This window comes from Pteronotus mesoamericanus, unplaced genomic scaffold (assembly GCF_021234165.1).
Source record: "Pteronotus mesoamericanus isolate MK-2021 breed Mesoamerican mustached bat unplaced genomic scaffold, CSHL_Meso_final scaffold_165, whole genome shotgun sequence".
Taxonomy (NCBI): Eukaryota; Metazoa; Chordata; class Mammalia; order Chiroptera; family Mormoopidae; genus Pteronotus; species Pteronotus mesoamericanus.
Window position 1 is genome coordinate 7,362,786 of NW_026555307.1, and position 19,775 is coordinate 7,382,560.

The window sequence follows — 19,775 nt, forward strand, 5'->3', positions numbered from 1 at the left end:
CATTGGTCCACTTCATATAGGAGAGGCAGGATAAATGCTTGATTCTTTCCCTTTATATACCAGTTTTCAAGATAATAAATTGGTTCCCTGTCCTCTAAAGGTAACTAGTTTTTATTTAATATCATCATAATCTAATATATTAGATATATTTTAATCCATTGCAATTATTAACATTATTGGAGGTCCAATTGTCCTACCTTTGGCCAGTGGGAGCCTCTTCAACTTAGCTCCTGAGTCCTGTGGACATGACCCTAATAATCTTTGATAGGTACCTTGCTACCTGAGATGACCAGATGTTCCAGCCTCATCTTGTACATTTCCTGTCCCAGTCCTGGAATCAGCTATTTTTTTTTAAATAAAGATTTTATTTACTTGTAGAGAGAGAGGAAGGGAGGGAAAAGAAAGGGAGATGAACATCAATGTGTGAGTGCCTCTTGCGCACCGCCCACTGGGGTCCCTGCCCACAACCCAGGCATGTGCCCTGACTGTGGTTTGCAGGCCTACACTCAATCCACCAAGCCACACCAGCCAGGACAGCCATTTCTTGAAGGAGCCCTTGGGTTTTGTTGTTTGTGTATGTGCAGTCCGAATTGGTATTTCAAAATCACAGTCTGGGTGCTGGCAATGGTCATAGCTATTGGATTAATCCTTCCAGAATTCTAGGTCTTAAAGACATAGAGGATGATGGAATTAGAATATCCCCAGTGAATCATTTACTTAGTCTCACATTATATATACAACAGTCTGAGAATGAAAATTATTCAATTTTAGAAATAGTTAAAACGGGATTTTTTTGCATACAACCTCTCCATTCTCCCCCAATTTTTAAAAGAATTATACTCTATCTATGTGATATGATCATGTAGCTATTATTTACTATATTCTCTCCCTTTTGACCCTATTTATTTGGCGGGGGTACACATGTACATATATATCATGGTAAAATACACAACATAAAATTTACCATTTAAGTCATTTTAAAATGTATAATTCAGTGGCATTTAGTACATTCACAGTATTGTGCAATAATCTCTACTACCTACTTTTGGAACATTTTCTTCACCCCAAAAAGAAATTCTACTCATTAAACAATCACTCCCATTCTCATTCCTCCAGTCCCTCGTAACAACTAATTTGCTTTCTGTCACTATGGATTTGCTTTTCCAAATAATTCATATAAATGGAATCATAGAATATGTGGACTTTGTGTCTGGCTTCTTTCACCTGACGTCATGTTTTCAAGGTTCATCCATGTTATAGCATGTTTCAGTACTTCATTCCTTTATAAGGTTGAATAATATCCCATTGTATGGCTATAACACATTTTGTTTTCCGTTCATCATTTAATGGACATTTGAGTTGTTTCCACCTTTTGGCTTTTGAGAATAGTGCTGATATGAACAATTCACGTGCAAGCTTTGAATATCTGTTTTCAGTTCTTTTGAGTATATTCCCAAGAACAGAATTGCTAGGTCATAAGATGATTCTATGTTTATGAGGAACCACCAAACTTTTCCACAGTAGCTGTACCATTTTACATTCCTACCAGGAATGTCTGAGGGTTCCATCTTCTTCACATCCTTACCAACACTAATTATTTTTATGTTTGGTATTTTTAAAGTTATAGATGTCTTAGTGTTTGTGAAGTGGTACCATATTGTGGCTTTGACTTGCATTTTCCTAATGATTAATGACATTGAGCATCTCTTTATGTGCTTGTTCATCATTTGTATGTCTTTGGAGAAATGTCTTTGTAAGTCTTTTGCGCATATTTTACTTGGGTTGTTTGTCTTTTTGCTCTTGGGTGACTAGAGTTCTTTATATGTTCTGGATACTAGACCCTTAGCAGATATATGATTTACAAGTATTTTCTCCCATTATTTATGTTGTCTTTTAATTTTCTTGATGGTGTTCTTTGATCTACAAAGGTCTTAATTTTGGTGAAGTCCAACATACCTATTTTTTCTTTTATTCCTTGTACTTTTGATCTCATATCTAAAAAGCCATTACCAAATCCAGTCATGAAGATGTACCCCCATGATTTCTTCTAAGGTTTTTATTGTTTTAGCTCTTCGATTTAGATGTAGATACCCTTTTTTAAAGTATATTTTATTATGTTATTACAGTTGTCCCATTTTTTCTCCCTTTTATCTCCCTCTGCCCTGCAACGCCCCCCTTAGTTCATGTCCATGGGTTGTATACATGTAAGTTCTTTGGCTTCTCCATTTCCTGTACTATTCTTCATGTCCCCCTGTCTATTTTCTACCTACCAATTATGTTTCTTATTCCTTGTACTTTTTCTCTCATTCTCCCCTCTCCCGCTCCCCACTGATAACCCTCCATGTGATCTCCATTTCTGTGACTCTGTTCCTATTCTAATTGTTTGCTTAGTTTGTTTTTGGTTCTGGTTTTGTTTTTTAGGTTCAGTTGTTGATAGTTGTGAGTGCATTGTCATTTTCCTGTTCATAGTTCTGATCTTCTTTTACTTAGGAAAGTCCCTTTAACATTTCATATAACAACGGCTTGGTGATGATGAGCTCCTTTAACTTGACCTTATCTGGGAAGCACCTTATCTGCCCTTCCATTCTAAATGATAGCTTTGCAGGATAGAATAATCTTGGATGTAGGTCCTTACCTTTCATGACTTTGAATACTTCTTTCCAGCATCTTCTTGCTTGTAAGGTTTCTTTTGAGAAATCTGGGGACAGTCTAATGGGAACTCCTTTGTGGGTAACTATCTACTTTTCTCTTGCTGCTTTTAAGATTCTCTATCTTTAACTTTTGGCATTTTACTTATGACGTGTCTTGGTGTGGTCTTCTTTGGGTCCATCTTGTCTGGGACTCTCTGTGTTTCCTAGATTTGTATGTCTATTTCCTTCACCAATTAGAGAAGTTTTCTTTCATTATTTTTTCAAATATGTTTTCAATTTCTTGCTCTTCCCTTTGTCCTTCTGGCACCCCTATGATTTGGATGTTGGTACGTTTAGAGATGTCCCAGAGTCTCCTTAGCCTATCCTTGTTTTTCTGATTTCTTTTTTTTTCTTCCTGTTACGATTGATTTTTTTTTCTTCCTTATGTTCCAAATTGTTGATTTAATTCTTGGCTTCATCTCCTCCACTGTTGGTTCCCTGTATATTTTGCTGTATTTCACTTTGTATAGCCTTCACTTCTTCCTTTATTTTGCGTCTATTCTCAATCATTTCTGTGAGCTTCCTGATTTTTTGTTTTGAACTCTGCACTTGAAATGTTGGCTATCTCCTTGTTGTTTAGTTCTTTTTCAATGTGATGCCAATATCACATTGTTTGATTACTAAAGCTTTGTAATAAGTTTTGACATTGGAAAGTTTGTACTCTATAACTTTGTTCCGTATCAATACTATTTGTTTGGCTATTTGCTCTCCCTTTTAATTAATTCCATATGAATTTTAGGGTCAGCTTTTCCATTTCTGCAAAAAAAAAAAAAAAAAAAAAAAAGAAGGCTCTTTATCTCTATTGTAATCTTTGTTATTTCCTTCCTTCTTCAGTGTTCAGTTAGTGTGCTCATCCTTATCTAGTTCTTAAAGGGAGAAGTTATTGATTTGAGATCTTTTTAAATGTAGGTATTTGTAGCTCTGAACTTCCCTCTGAGCATTGCCTTTGCTGCATTCCATAAATTTTGGTATATTGCATTTTCATTTTCATTGGTCTCAAAGTATTTTGTAATTTCTCTTTTGATTTCTTCTTTGATCCATTGGTATGTAAGGATGTGTTGTTTAATATCCACAAATTTGTTAATTCTCTAAATTTCCTTTTGTTATTCATTTGTGGTTTTGTTCCATTGTGGTTGGAGAAGATTGTTTGTATGATTACAGGTTTTTATTTGTTTGTTCGCTTGTTTGTTTGTTTATTGTTGTTCAAGTACAGTCTCCATTTCCCCCCCACCCCTCTCCCCTGCCCCACCCACCTCTACCCTCAATCCTACCCCCGTTTGGTTTTGTCCTTGGGTCCTTTATACATGTTCCTTGATGACCCATCCCCTTCTTTCCGCCGCTATCCCCCTCCCTCCGCCCCTCTGGTTACTCTCAGTGTGTTCTTTATTTCAGTGTCTTTGGTTATATTTTGCTTTCTTGTTTGTTTTGTTGGTTAGGTTCCACTTATAGGTGAGATCATATAGTATTTGTCTTTCACCGCCTGGCTTATTTCACTTAGCACAATGCTGTCTGGTTCCATCTGTGCTGTTGCAGAGGGTAGGAGTTCCTTCTTTCTTTCTGCTTCATAGTATTCCATTGTGTAAATGTACCATAGTTTTTTGATCCACTCGTTTATTGATGGGCACTAGGGGGCTTCCAGCACTTGGCTATTGTAAATTGTGCTGCTATGAACATTGGGGTGCATAGGTTCTTTTGAATTGATATTTCAGGATTTTTAGGGTATAATCCCAGCAGTGGAATTGCTGGGTCAAAAGGCAGTTCCATTTTTAGTTTTCTGAGGAAACTCCATACTGTTTTCCTCAGTGACTGTACAGTCTGCATTCCCATGAACACTGTACTAGGGTTTCCTTTCGTCCACAACTTCGCCAGTACTTGTTGTTTTTGTATTTATTTATGATGGCCTTTCTGACTGGTGTGAAGTGGTATCTCACTGTGGTTTTAATTTGCATTTCTCTGATGGCTAGTGATGCTGAGCATCCTTTCATATGTCTCTGGGCCCTGTGAATGTCCTCCTTGGAGAAAGTGTCTATTCAGGTGTTTTGCCCATTTTTTAAATTGGATTGTTTGTCTTCCTGGAGTGGAGTCATGTGAGTTGTTTTTATATTTTGAAAATCAAACCTTTGTCTGAGGTGTCATTGGCAAATATATTTTCCCATGCAGTTGGTTCCCTTTTCATTTTGTTGATGTTTTCTTTAGCCATGCCGAAAGTTTTTATTTTGATTTAGTCTCATTTGTTTATTCTTTCCTTTATTTCCCTTGCTCTAGGGGATATATCAGTGAAAACATTGCTGTGTGGAATATCTGAGATCTTCCTGCCTATGTTCTTATATGACTGCAGTCTCTTCAAATTTATCAAGACTTTTTTTGTAACTGAATATGTGGTTTATTCCGGATAACATCCTGTATTTGCTTGAGGAGAGTATGTGTTTTGCTGTGACTGAATGGAATAGTCTTTATATATCTGTTAGGTCTAGGTGATTTATAGTGTTTTTCTTTTTCTTTTTTTTGAGCAACTTTTTATTGACCTGTAGTCTACTAGAAAAGTGTAGTGCTTCCTAAATATTCATAAACTGAACATGTCCCTATAATCAGCACCCAGGTCAAGAAGCAGAGCATTGACAACATGCCCCTACTATGCTGTTTTTCAAGTCCTCTACTTTCTTATTGATATTCTCCCTAGATTTAGCTTGTATTGAAAAATGTAATATTGAAGTCTCCAACTATTATTCTAGACCTGTATATTTTCTCCTTCAATTCTGTCAATTTTTGTTTCATGTATTTTGGACCTCTGTTGATAGGTGTGTATATGTTTGTATTTGTTTTATTTTCTTGATGATTGACTATTTTATCAATATGATGCCCTTCTTTGTCACTTATAACAATTTTTAATTTAAATCTATTTTGTGTGACATCACTATAGAGATGCAAAACTCTTTTAGTTACTATTTGTATGGAGTATACTTTTCCATAGCTTTACTTTCAACCTGTATGTTTCTTTGGATATAAAGTGAGTCTCTAATGGACAACATATAGTTGGGTCTTTTTTATGCATTCTGCCAATTATTTCCTTTTGATTGGAGAGTTTAATTTATTTACATTTAAAGTAATTATTCGTAAGGAAGGGCTTACTCTTGCCATTTTGCTATTTGCTTTTTATATATCCTATATCTTTTATGTGCCTTAATTCTTCTAACACTACCTTCTTTTGTGTTTAGTTGGGTTTTTTTTTGTAGTGTTCCATTCTGATTTCCTCATTTCTTCCTCTGTATATATTAAAGTTATTTTCTTACTGATTACAAGAGACAAATTTATAACAAATTAGTTTGAAGCAATATCAACTTAGTTTCAATAGTATACAAATACTCTGTTTTTATATAGCTTTGTTCCTTCCCCTTTTTCTTGTTATTGTCTCCATTATAACTTTATACATTGTGTACCCATTAACACTGATTTATAGTTATTGTCTTATACCTTTATCTTTTAAATCACTTAGGAAAATAAAGAGGAGTTATAAACCAAAAAAACGATAATAATGGCTTTTATGCCTATATAGTTACCTTCCCCAGTCTTCATTATTTCTTGATATAGCTTTGAGTTACTGTCTCATGACATTTCAATGAACCTTGAAGGACTCCCTTTAGCACTTTTTGTGGGCATGTGATGAGACGTAAATTTTTGAAATGTCTGTTCTATTTCTGTGAAATATGTCATTGGTATCTTAATAGGGATTGTGTTGAATCTATAAATTGCTTTGGGTAGTATGGACATTTTGATGATATTAATTCTTCCAATCCGTGAGCACGGTATATGCTTCCATTTATTTGTGTCTTCCTTGGGGGCAGCTCTGTGACCCCTTCGGTCAGGGCTGGACTATTTTTTGGGATCGCTCTGCACTCTCACGCTGGCTCCTTGATCGAGCTCCCCGGCCCGGCAGGATACCCTGCCTGCCTGGGCTCTCGTGTGCTTGCCCCAGCCCAGGGGGCTTATTCCTGACCTCGCGTACTCGTCTGGCCCCCCTGGCCAGCGAGCTCCCCGACACTGGTCAGTTTAGGGTCTTCTATTGTGTGTTTTCCCCGCTTTTGGCTCTTTGGATGCGTTGCTTGCCCTCGCCAAATGGGGACTATGGAAATGGGAGGAAGTCAGCTCCAGGACTCTCCGGTTAGTCCTGTCTCTGGTCTCTCCTCCAGGGACTCTGGGCAGCTCTGTGACCCCTTCGGCCTGGGATCTACTAATTTTGTGAGCCGCTTGGCAATCGCGGGCCGGGCGGGTCAATTTATGCCTGCCCTTGCCGCTCTGTGCACTCCCTCGCAGGCCATGTCGGTGCCAGTCTGTGGGAGGCCTTGCTGGCCAGTGTTTGCCAGCCCGCGCGGGTCACACACACGCTCGCCCGCGTGGGTCACACAAACGCTCGCCAACCCTCGCCTCGGCGCAAGTGTGCACGCCTGCACTGGGTGGTTTTGGGGTGTCTATGTGTGCTTTTCGGCTTTTGGCTCTTTGGGGGTGTGGCCTCTTCTGGCACAATGGAGACTACCGCAAGGAGAAGGAGTTGGGACTCCCCGGTTCCTCCTCCCTTTCTTTCCCCAACGCCTCCGTTTCCGGTCTCTCCTGGGGGGGTGGTCTCTGGGCAGTTCTGGGACCCCTTTGGCCAAGGATCCACCACCTGTGAGGACTGCGTTTCAATCGCAGGCAGTCTGGTTCGTGCGCGCCCCGCTTCTGCCTCTTTGGGGTCCTGCCTTTCCAGCCCACAATGGAGACTACGGAAAGGGGAGGGAGTCGGGACTCCCCGGTTCCTCCTCCCTTTCTTTCCCCAACGCCTCTGTCTCCAGTCTCTCCTCAAGGCTCTCCCAGCCAGTCTGCACTTAGTCCCCCAGCTCACATGCGCACAAGCTGTATGCAGAGCGCACAAAAGGCAGGTTAACTGATTCCCTTATGCCTGAGCGAGATGGTAACTGCAGAGTGGGAGGTGGTTATCACCCAGGCTCCACCAGCCGCCGTGTCACTTCTCTTCACAAAGTTTTCCTCACCAGTCTTTTCCCAGGCACCAGCCCACCCTGTTGCCGCCTCTACCCAGAGATCAAGGAGAGTGGCTGCCACTGCAACTTTTGCATTGGCCCTTTAAATGTCTCTTTGCATCCCCAGCCACCTGTCTCTGGCAGAGAGCACCCCTAAGCTTTTCAGGGTTGCGTTTTGTCTGTATTTTCTTGGTTTTAGCTGCTGTAGTTTAGGGGTCCCTGTTTATGATTCAGACCCCGTTCTTCTCGGGGGGAGCTAACTGGCCGTTTCAATGTGCCCGTGGGCACCCAGCCCACCCTCTCGAGCCTCCACCGCACTTCTCACCCGTTGGTATGTGTGAGAGTCGAGTCCACTGCAATGTGCCCGTGGGCACCCAGCCCACCCTCTCGAGCCTCCACCGCACTTCTCACCCGTTGGTATGTGTGAGAGTCGAGTCCACTGTCCACGGCTCCAAGGCTCCTCTCCCACTATCGTTCCATTGTTTTCCAGGTGATTACTCCACTATTTAGTCGCAATTCCAGTTTGGTCTTGAGGGGAGGAGGTCAGCGTGACTCCCATTCACTCCTCTGCCATCTTCCTCTAGTCCACCCTTTTGCTCATTTTTTAATTGGATTGTTTGTTTTCTTTGGTGTTGAGTTTTATAAGTTCTTTGTAAATTTTGGATATTAACGACTTATTAGATGTATCAGCAAATATGTTCTCCTTTTTTGTTGATGATTTTCTTTGCTATTAAAAGCTTTTTAGTGTGATGTAATCCTATTTGTTTATGTTTTCTTCTGTTTCCCTTGTCTGGAGAGAGATATCTGATAAAATATTGCTATAAGCAATGTCCGAGATTTTGCTGCCTATGTTTCCTTCTATGATTTTCATGGTTTTGGGGTTTAACATTTAAATCTTTGGTCCATTTTGAATTTATTCCTGTGTGTGGTATAAGAAGGTGATCTAGTTTCATTTTTTGGACATGTCCGTCCAATTTCCCAACCCATTCATTGAATAAACTACCTTCAGTCCGTTGTATGTGCTTGTTTCCTCTGTTGAATATGAATTGACTATGAAGGTGTGGGTTTATTTCTGGGTGCTCTATTCTGTTCCATCGATCTACGTGTCTGTTTTAAGCCAGTATCATGCTGTTTTGATTACTATGGCCTTATAGTATAGTTTCATATTAGGTAGTGTGATTCCTCCAACTTTGTTCTTTCTCAGGATCACTATTGTTATGTGGGGCCTTTTGTGGTTCCATATGAAATTTTTAAATATTTGTTCTAGTGCTGTGAAATATGTCATTGGAATCTTGATAGGAATTGCATTGAATCTATAGATTGTTTTGGGTAGTATGAACATTTTAATAATGTTATTTCTTTCTACCCATGAACATGTGGAAGAACATGGTATGTGCTTCCACTTGTTTGTATCTTCTTCAATTTATTTCTCAGTGTTGTATAATTTTCCAAGTACAGGTCTTTTACATCCTTGGTTAGGTTTATTTCTAGGTATTTTGTTCGTTTTGTAGCAATTGTGAATGGGATTGTTTTCTTAATTTTCCTTTTTGTTAGTTCATTATTGGCATATAAAAATGCAACTGATTTCTGGATATTAATTTTGTATCCTGCTACTTTGCTGAATTCACTTATCAGTTCTAGTAGTTTCTTGTTGGAATCTTTGGGGTTCTCTATGTACAGTATCATGTTACCTGCAAATAAAGACAGTTTTACTTCTTTCTTTCCAATTTGGATGCCTTTTATCTCTTCTTGTCTGATGCTGTGGTTAGGACTTTAGTACTGTGTTGAATGAGAGAGGTGAAAGAGGACATCCCTGTTTTACTTTCAATTAAGGGAAATGCTTGTAGTTTTTGCCCATTGAGTATGATGCTGGCAGTGGGTTTGTCATATATGTCATTTATTATGGTTAGGTATTTCCATCTAATCCCACTTTGCTGAGAGTTTTTATTATAGATGGGTGCTGGATTTTATCAAATACTTTTTCTGCATCTATTGATATGATCATGTGGTTTTTATCCTTCACGTTGTTAATATGGTGAATCGCATTTATTGATTTGCAAATGTTGTACCAACTTTGCATTCCCAGAATAAATCCCTATGTGTATGATCTTTTTGATACATTGCTGTATTTGTTTTGCTAGTATTTTGTTGAGAATTTTAGTGTCTATGTTCCTCAGGGATCCTGGTCTATAATTTTCTTTCTTTAAAGTGTCTTTATCTTGTTTTGGAATTAGGATAATGCTGGCCTCATAAAATGAGTTTGGGAGCCTTCCCTTCTCTTAAATTTTATGAAATAGTTTGAGAAGGAGAGGTGTTCTTCTTAGAACGTTTGGTAAAATTCACCTGTGAAGCCATCTGGTCCTGGGCTTTTGTTTCTTGGGAGTTTTTGATTACTGCTTCAATTTTACTAGGTGTAATCTGTCTATTCAGATTATCTGATTCTTCCTGATTTAGTTTTGGAAGATTATATGTTTCTAGGAATTTATCCATTTCATCCAGGTTGTCCAGTTTATTGGCATATAGTTGTTCATAATATTTTCTCAAAACCCTTTGTATTTCTTTGGTGTCAGTTGTTAGTTTTCCTCTCTCATTTCTGATTTTATTTATTTGGGTCCTCTTTTTTTCCCCAGTGTGTCTGGTTAAAGGTTTGTCAATCTTGTTTATCTTTTCAAAGAACCAGTTCTTGAATTCATTGAGCCTTTGTATCTTTTTTAAGATAAAATGATCTTTGAAATTATCTTTTGTTTCATTTATTTTTTGTTCTGATTTTTATTATTTCCTTTCTTCTACTCACTTTGGGCTTTTTTTGTTGTTCTTTTTCAATTTTCTTTAAGTGTGAAGTAAGATTGTTAGTTTGAGCTTTTTCTTGGGTTTGTTTGTTTTTAAAGAGAAAAAAATTTTATTGCAATATAAAATGCACCTATAAAATGTCCACAGAAGACTAATTTCTTCAATGCTATATAAATTTATTGGGAATATTTTACTCACCTTTTATTATGATGATGCCACCTAAAATATACTGTAAACGATGAGTTATACTCTATAACAAATGCATCACTGATTTTCAACAATCATTGGTTTAATAATAATTTAAGATCTTATAATCACATCTATACTCTGGAATGTCCATTTATTTTCATGTAGTGTAGTGGAATTTAGAGTACAATTGCACATGAATGGTACAGAAAAACATTTACTACTAAACTATTTTATACCTTCATGACAGGTCAACAATCTTCCTGACTTAAACTACTGGCTTCAGGATTCCCAATGCAGAAATTTGTGTGTATGTTATGTCTATGTGTGCACCCATGGAACAACTTAAAGTATATCTTTAGTAAACAAGTGCAACATTACTGCTGATTGTTTTGTATGTTTAAACATTATAGTTTGATTATTTGTAAACAAACAACACCTCACACAAGAACTCTTAATTCTAGGAAAAAAACCTGTCAAACTACAATTATTCTAATATGCTTCACTTGAACACACATCGAATTTCTAAAAGGGGCATACATTACCTTAGATAATAAGGTGTAAAAGTGTTTCATGTTGTATTCTGTGAAATGTGCATTTCTGATATTGTTTTATGCAGCATAAAGTTTAGATCAAAAAATTATAAATCCTGGGTCCCCACAGTTCATTTAGAAAATGCCTCCAAGTTATGGCTCTCACAGCAGGTTTAACAGATTAAACATGATGAAGTGTTCTAGCTCCCTCTATTTCAAGTATCGAAGAAAAATAAGACTCAAAATCTTTGTAGGTTGTAGCTGAAAATGCAAAGCTTTAGAAAACACTTCAGTGTGTTTTGAAATAACATATAAATTGAAACAAGATTCTTATGTGTTTATCTGTCTTGGGTTAATAAGTACTGGGACTTTAAAACAATTTGATTAAACCTGAATATTTGCTCAAAAGTGATAAAGCACAACATATGCCTATAAATATATTTTGGAGAAATATCGATCTTGATGTTTACAACTTTTTTATATTATTGACTTTTAAGTATTATTTGCTTTTGAATTATATTAATTTAATATTCAACAGAGCATAAATACTTGGCCTCACACTACTTATAATAAAATGACTTACTTTAGAAATAGAAATTTTTTAAAGCACTAGAAGGAGAAATAACTAAAGCTGTATAAACGTGTATTTCAATGACATGAGAAATCCTGCAGTACAGAAAGTATCTTGTACCCTTAAGGTCTCAGAGTGAGGTGACCTTCTTAAATTTTAATGCTATTTAAAAAACCAAAAAGTCAAAGAGAAGACTGCTGCAATAAAGCACTGTTTCTAAAAGTTGCAGGCATGACCTCATTCTGAGAGCAGTGCTCCTCAAAGTAAGCAACTTTCCTCCTCTTCTTAGGCACACTGATTTTCAGCTTAGAAAATCTAACCTGGTTCCTAACATATTCCTTAAGTAGTATGAATAGTTTAAGGTCTTTCTCCCTTTAAGAAAAAAAATTAGATATCTCACTAAAGAGTAATAAGTACATCTTACTTTCAGACATTAGACTTTCTGGAATTGGCCCATCAGTAAAAAACTTGTAAGAATTATGTGAAAATATGGAATCATCACTCTATGAAAACAGTGTGACAAAATTAAACATCACTGTGTTGAAATCTTTTCTAGCTTTAACTCAAAAATAGAAATCATGAGACTTCTATAACATTAATTTTAAAAACACACAGAAGTGAAAAGTGCTATTTTTTAAAAAGTACAATTTTTTCCCTTACTACATTATCAACATGGAATGATTCCAGTTCTCCTGTACTAAAAGCTGGGCTTTTAAAAAACTAGTATTGTAGTACTTGATATAATATTAATCAGTAGTGGCTTCAGTTTCAGCTGGACCTTTCGGTTTTGCAAAACTTTGCTTATGCGCATGCTGCTTGGGGTGTACTTCTTCATAAAGGAAGTCTGCAGTCAACTCATCCCCTTGTCTATCTCTGTCTTTCTAATGACATCCATTTGTAGTTGTCTTTTTACAATTTCTAGCAGAGGGCTCTTGCAGCTAGAATACAGCATCCTTTTTCTTATACTGCATGTGTATCCAGGCATTGAATAAATAAAAACTATGGACTCCAAATAGTCTCCTTCATGGGAATGTTTATATAGAAAGAAATGGTGCTGAATCCTTGGGAATCCTCTTTGGCAAATCTTTTAGTTCTGTATTTGTTGTGTTGGCCAAAATTATAATTTCATTTTTTATATCTATTTCCAATTGCACATAGTTGACCTGTCTAGTATTCAATTTTTCCAAAGCCTGAAAAGCTTCTCGAGAAATAGGAAATGCTACTCCTTGCAGTGTTTGATGCTAGTGTCCACACCCACGTCAGTTTGTACCTCATTTATTTTAATCTGTCGTAATTCTTCCTCTGCTGCAGCCAGAGGGGCAGGAGAAGATTGTGACAGCAAATATTTTTTATATAGATGTAGTGATACATCTTCCTTTACTGTTCTAAATACTTCATCTTTAATGTGGCCACCTCCAAACTCCTTTTTCAGAGTTGCTCTTGTTGCTGCATACAACATTTTTTGACCAACATGAGAATGATCTGGAGAGCATGCAATGAATATCCATTCATATCCTTGGGCATTCTGAGAATCTAAACTGAATAATATATAGCATGGTTGTTTGTCCTCCAACAGGGGTGAAACAAAGGGATCATAATCCTTATCCCAGGAATCTGAAGGCTGACTGCACGATCCAATCACGTTTCTCATTTTCAATAGATATTTTCAGAAGTCTGTATTTTCCATTTAAGACATCTTTAACATCTTCACTTGCTTGGATGCCGGTCTGATGGGACATGGCGGTGGCCGTGGGCTCCCGGGTCCGGCGCTGACTACAGCGAGCAGCCCGGCCGGCGACTCCCTGTTTGTTTGTTTTTTGAGATTGACCTGTAATGCTATGAATTTCCCTCTTAGGACTGCTATCCCAGTGTCCCACAGATTTGGATTGTTGTGTCTGCATTTTCATTTGTTTCAAGGTATCTTTTGATTTCTGCCTTGATCTTGTTGTTGACCCATTCATTGTTTAATAAGCTGTTATTTAGCTTTCATGTCTCTGAATGTTTTTCAGCATTCTTCTTCTGATTAATTTCTAGTTTCATAGCATTGTGGTCTGAGAAAATGCTTGATATGATTTCAGTCTTCTTAAATTTACTGAGACTTGTTTTGTGTCCTAACATATGGTCTATTCTAGAAAAGTTCCATGTGCACTTGAAAAGCATGTATATTCTGCTGCTTTGGGGTGAAATGCTCTAAAGATATCAATTAAATCCCTTTGATCTAGTATGTCATTTAAGGCCTCTGTCTCCTTGTTGATTTTCTGTCTGCAAGGTCTATCCATTGAAGTCAATGGGGTGTTAAAATCCCTGACTATGACTGTATTTTTATCAATGTCTCCCTTTATGGTCATCAAGATTTGCTTCACATATTTAAGTGCTCCTATGTTGGGTACGTAGCTGTTTACTAGGGTTATATGCTCTTGTTGGATTGTTTCCTTTTTCATTATGTAATATCCTTCTTTGTCTCTTACTATAGCCTTGGTTTTAAAGTCAATTTTGTCATATATAAGTACTGCTACCCCAGCTTTTTTTTTTCCTTTCCATTTGCATGAAATATGTTTTTCCATCCCTTTACTTTTAGTCTGTGTGTATCTTTTGGTCTGAGATGTGTCTATTGGAGGCAGCATATATGTGGGTCTTATTTTCTTATCCATTCAGTATCTCTGTGTCTTTTGGCTGGAACCCATTCAGCAACTCTATGTCTTTTGGTTGGAACATTTAAGCCATTTACATTTAAGGTAATTATTGATAAATACATATGTAGTGCCATTTTATTGTTAGCTTATTTTCCTCTGTTTTTTTCTTTCCCTTCCTCCTTTCTACTTCCTTACTCCTCCTTCCTTCCTTTCTTCTCCTCCTCCTTCTCCTCCTCCTGCTCCTTCTCCTCCTGCTCCTTCTCCTTCTCCTTTTTCTTCAGCCCTTTAACATTTGTGGCAGTACTGGCTTGCTATTAACAAACTCCCTTAGCTTTTTCTTGTCTGGGAAGCTCTTTATTTCTCCTTCAATTTTAAATGGTAGCCTTGCTGGGTAAAGTAGCCTTGGTTGTAGGTCCTTTCTTTTCATTACCTTGAATATTTCATGCTGCTTCCTTCTGGCCTGAAGTGTTTCTGTTGAGAAATCAGATGACGATCTAATTGGTGTTCCCTTTTATGTAACTACTTTTCTCCTGTGGCCTTTAGGGTTCTCTCCTTGTTTTTAAGACTTGTCGTTTTAATTATGATGTTTCTCAGTGTAGGCCTTTTTGCCACTAACTTGTTTGGGACTCTCTGAGCTTCCTGGACTTGTGTGACTTTCCTTCCCCAGGTTAAGGAAGTTTTCAGTCACTATTTCTTCAAACAGGTTCTCGATCCCTTGCTCACTCTCTTCTCTTTCTGGTATTCCTGTGATGCGGATGTCATTATGCTTTATGTGTCCAAATGTTTCTTAAGCTCTCTTCATTTTTTCAAAATTATTTTTATTCATTTATTTTTTTGCTGCTCTGCCTGGGTGTTTTTTTATACCATGTCTTCCAGATCACTGATTCAGACCTCTGCTTCATCTAACCTACTGTTTATTCTTTGTAGTGTATTTTTTATTTTATTTTATTTTTATTTTTTGTGTAAATGCCTTTATTTGAACTAATACACTGCTATCAGATTACATCATTTTTTCAGAGTTAGAGTAATATTATCATCTTGAAAGCTATAGCAAACAGCTTGACAAAGCAAAAGTACGTAAGTCCTACATACGTATTTTTATTTTTTAGTGACCTATTTCCTTGTCTTAGGTGTAAAATTAGAAAATCTATTGTACACTTAGCATACTTGGCCTACTGTATCCCACCTCAGTTCTGAGCATACTCTCTCTTTGAAAGTGTCATATGCAATAGCATTTTACATCGAAAGAGAGAGTTTGATGATACAGGTTTTAAAGCAAATATGCAGATATTGAACCAAGTTTTAAGACAAAATATGTCAACTGTTTACAGCTTGCGTGTGAGGGGGAAGATGCAAATTTAAGGTATATTTTCCTCTACCTATAATGTAAATTTTTTACTTACTTGAAGACCCCTTTAAAAAAGTAGCAAAATCAGCAGTCTTATTTAATGTAATCAAAATATTCTTAAATGTACAAAAAAGGATCACATAGAAAGAATACTGTAAAAAGACACTGATTTTAAGAATAAAAGAATATGAAAAGCTTCTATTACATTCTGCACAGCCAGTAACTCTGCAAATTTTCAGTACTAGAAAGATAAGCAAAGGATACTCATAACCAAATACCCTCTGACCACAGTTCTCAATTAAGAACTAGCATACTGGATGGAAAGCAAAATTATTGTCTAATAATATTCATATCCAATCGTCTAAGCAAGTCCCGAGAGGGGGACAGTCTATGAGGGAAAAAGATACATAGAGAGAAATAACATATAGCAATGGGAAATATGGGCAGCAATCTAGAAGAAGAGTAAATGATTTGGCTATGAGCACATTTTAGGTGTGCCTGATACATCCAACCACGACTATGGGAAACAGTTGTTTTTATGAAAACTCTTTCCCCTGAGGGCTCTCATGAGGAGCTAGTCTTGTTAATCAAAACTGAAAGTCCTTTGAATGACCAACAGTTCCTTAAAACGTAAGCACTTCACCTGGAAATAGCTGACCTGCTAATCATGCACCTGGGAGCAAGGCTGTTTTTATTCAAATTGGTTCTTTTACACTCTCTTCATTCCCCTACCCATCAAGCATGCAAACACAGTCATGACCATCTTGGGCTTTACTTCCACAAGGTCTTCAGGGAGAGCGTACACCCTTGCTCCAATTCTTCTAGCCATTGACACTGCATACTTGGCATTATTGGGCTTGTCATCTTCTGTTAGATTGCCACTCTTAACAAGGTCATAATTTATGCAGCCTGGCTGGATGGCGTCAATTAAATCCACAACTGCCAAACTGGAGCTGATCGTCTTATCCTTAAAACTCTGAATGGAAGTTGATTTGCCAGCTTCACTCAATGTTCTGTTCACCCAGCTTACAATGATGTCGTCATTAGCTTTCTGACCATCTCCAAGATCTTCCAGGACATTGAGGGTGTATCTTCTCATCAGCTGCCAGACTAAAGCTAAAGTCAGGGTTTGATTCCCATCATTCAGGTCTTGCCCTCCAATGCCAACCAGGGAGAATTTGGCAGGATGCTTCCCTAATTCAACAGCATAGTTGCAGTTTTCTAGCTTTTTCATGTTGGCTCCAAGTTTTGGGTATGGAGGTTTATTAACCTTACTCCAGTCAACAGGGACTTTAATTCGTTCATACAACTGTAAGATTACCAGGGCGTCTTGCAGGTCAGCATAAAGATGGTTTATGTGGGGATTAACACCAAGAGAGTTCATCCAGTTACGGAAGGTTCTTTCTTCACGAGTTTCTCCTTCTAATAGAGTCCAGTCAATATCCTGGTTCTCTGGCTTGGTTAATGCTGGATACTTATTAAACAGGTTAGCCACAAAGGCTAAGTTCAATTTGGGGTTTCCACTGACAACATCAGCAGGAGTAACAAACTGCCTGCAACCTAATTTGTCTGCTTGTTGAAGCATACTCTCAGCTCTCTTCAAATCATCTGTTTCATTGAAACCTGACATGTTAATATCTATCCGTGGTTCACCGTGGTTCACCTTCCTTTTGTCCTTTTGGTGCAATTTGATTGAGAAGATGGAAATAGGCTTTGGAATCCTTGATGTCAGCACTAAAGTTGTTGACTTTTTGCCAGCCTGAGTTTTCCAAATGAAAGTTTGGCCATTTAAGCAGAAGCTCTTCTGGAGACAATTTCATAAGTTCCTCCAAAGTCTCACCATCTCGAAGTAAAGCAGCCAAGGCTTCATTTCTGCTTAATTCAATGTCAGCGAACAAACCAATCTTAATGATCTGCCAAAGCAGCCCCAAAACCAGATGAGGTTTCCCAGCCCGCAAATCCTCTGCACCAATGTTCACAACGTGACACCCAATGGCAGAAGCGGAGTTCAGTGCCAAGTTCAAGTTTCCTGAATGATGAAGGGTGTAAGTTTCTTCTTGTTGATTGCTCTTTCATCAATTGTATCAGGAACTGAAAGGTTGATCATTTTACAAAGCACAACCCCATCACCAGCAGCTTTGAACAGGTCATCGGTATTTGGGTTCATTGGTATAACATGTCGGCAATCAGGATCATTTTCCAAAGCTTTGTTTATCCAGTTAACAAAAGCATATTTTTCTTCCTCTGAGTAAGAATGCTGTGTTCCTTCACTGGAGAGCTCTGAAGTTCCTCCCAGAGCACAAATCCCTCCTTTCCTATTGATTGCTTTGTGGAAGGTTTTAGCAATATCACTGCTTTTTACCTCTTGGAAAATATAAACAAAGTCATCAAAACTTATCTTTCCATCTTTATTTCTGTCACTATCCAGCATGAGTTTCTGAATAATTTCTCTCACTTTATATCCTGGTAACGGCATATTAGCTTCCTTGAAAAGCTCATGAAGTTCATAGTCACAAATGAATCCATTGCTGTTGAGATCAACTTTTGCAAAGGCCTCTTTGAGTTCATCAAGCTCATCTTTGGAAATCTGGGTGGTGGCCATCTCATCCATTTAAAGAAGATCTGTGATGTTAAGATGTTACAAAAGACAGACAACTTCTCTGTAGATAATAAGTTGGGTAAAAACACTTTTCAGAGTGGTCTCAGGATCTTAAGTCACAGAGTACCAGATCTGGCCCGACTGCCTTCGATCGATGCGCTCAAACAACTTCTGCCTCTTGGAATCTTTGTGGCTGCTTTTCTCGTATTTTTTATTTTAGATATTGCATTCTTTATTTCTGACTGGTCCTTCTTTATGGTTTCTGTAGTCTTTATTTTTAAGATTTTTTAAAAAGATTTTCTTTTTAAAGAGGGGAAGGAAGGGAGAAAGAGAGGGAGAAAAACATCAATATGTGGTTGCCTCTCGTGCGCCCCCTACTGGGGACCTGGCCAGCAACCCAAGCATGTGCTCTGATTGGGAATCGAACCAGTGACCCTTCAGTTCGCAGGCCGGCACTAAATTCGCTGAACGACGCCAGCCACGGCTGGTTTCTATGTCTTTTTCCATGCTGTTAAGTATCCTTATAATCATTACTCTAAACTATATCGGATAAATTGCTTGCCTCCATTTCATCTAGCTTTTCTTCTGGAGAATTCTCTCATTCTTTCATTTGAGATCTGTTCTTTGTCTTCCCATTTTGGCTGCTTCTTTCTATTTATTTTTATGTATTAGGTAGATCTGCAAAGACTCTGGTGTAGGCTTTTGTCAGATGCTGCTCATGACTGGCCCTGGTCAACTCTTTTGGAGCTGTCATCAATCCAGAGTGTGACTCCATTTGCTGGGCCTGTTTGTGTGCAAAAAGAACCAGTCTGTGCCCCATGGCTGGCTTGGTTGGCTTTTATCAGCACTGGGCTGGGGGAGTGTTAGCCGAAGTCTCATAGAACTCCCAGAAATGTACCTTAGTTTTTAAACTAATCAGTGATACAGCCTCAAGCTGCAATCAGCAGCCCTGCTTAAGTTCCACAGGGTGGGGCAGAGTAATTCCTATGGGTGGGGCTATTGCTTCCCCTCAGGCTGTTGCCTTTAGCAGAGGAGTGCTCTGCCTGAGAAATAAGGCTTCTGCAGTATGGGGAATGACTCAGCACAGGGAACCTAGCAGCTGTTCCTTCAGTTTTCTCCCCAGATCCATCAACCCCAGACTCTCCTCAAGTAGATTCTGTCCTCCCTCTGCTGAGCCCAGGGTAAGTGGCTACAAATGGAATTTTTTTGTGTTGGCTCTTTAAGAGGCTGTCTCAGTCTCTAGCTCTCTATCCTTGGCAGACTGAAATGCTGCTGCTTTTCACAGCTGGATGTAATCTGGATTCCTTTCTGGCTCTGTATCCTGTAGGCTGGGAAACCCTGCTTGGGGTTTAGACCCTACACTTCTCAAGGGGATCCTCTCTCCCAGGCTGCTGAAGTATCCCTCCAGAACTT

The 19,775-nt window shown here is 38.3% G+C and overlaps 2 protein-coding genes and 1 pseudogene across 2 annotated transcripts in view; 1 reads left to right on the forward strand and 2 right to left on the reverse strand.

Moving 5' to 3' along the window:
• WDR62 (WD repeat domain 62) overlaps window positions 1-19,775 on the forward strand; it is a 57,748-nt gene that overhangs the window by 13,282 nt on the left and 24,691 nt on the right. The gene's annotated exons all lie outside the window — the stretch shown is intronic.
• On the reverse strand, window positions 12,529-13,569 carry LOC129083000 (twinfilin-1-like; annotated as a pseudogene).
• On the reverse strand, window positions 16,402-18,529 carry LOC129083207 (plastin-3-like). The gene is given in 3 exon segments (XM_054589058.1): window positions 16,402-17,417; window positions 17,419-17,792; window positions 17,795-18,529. Coding segments are annotated over 3 exon segments (1,899 nt in total). The 5' UTR covers window positions 18,375-18,529; the 3' UTR covers window positions 16,402-16,472.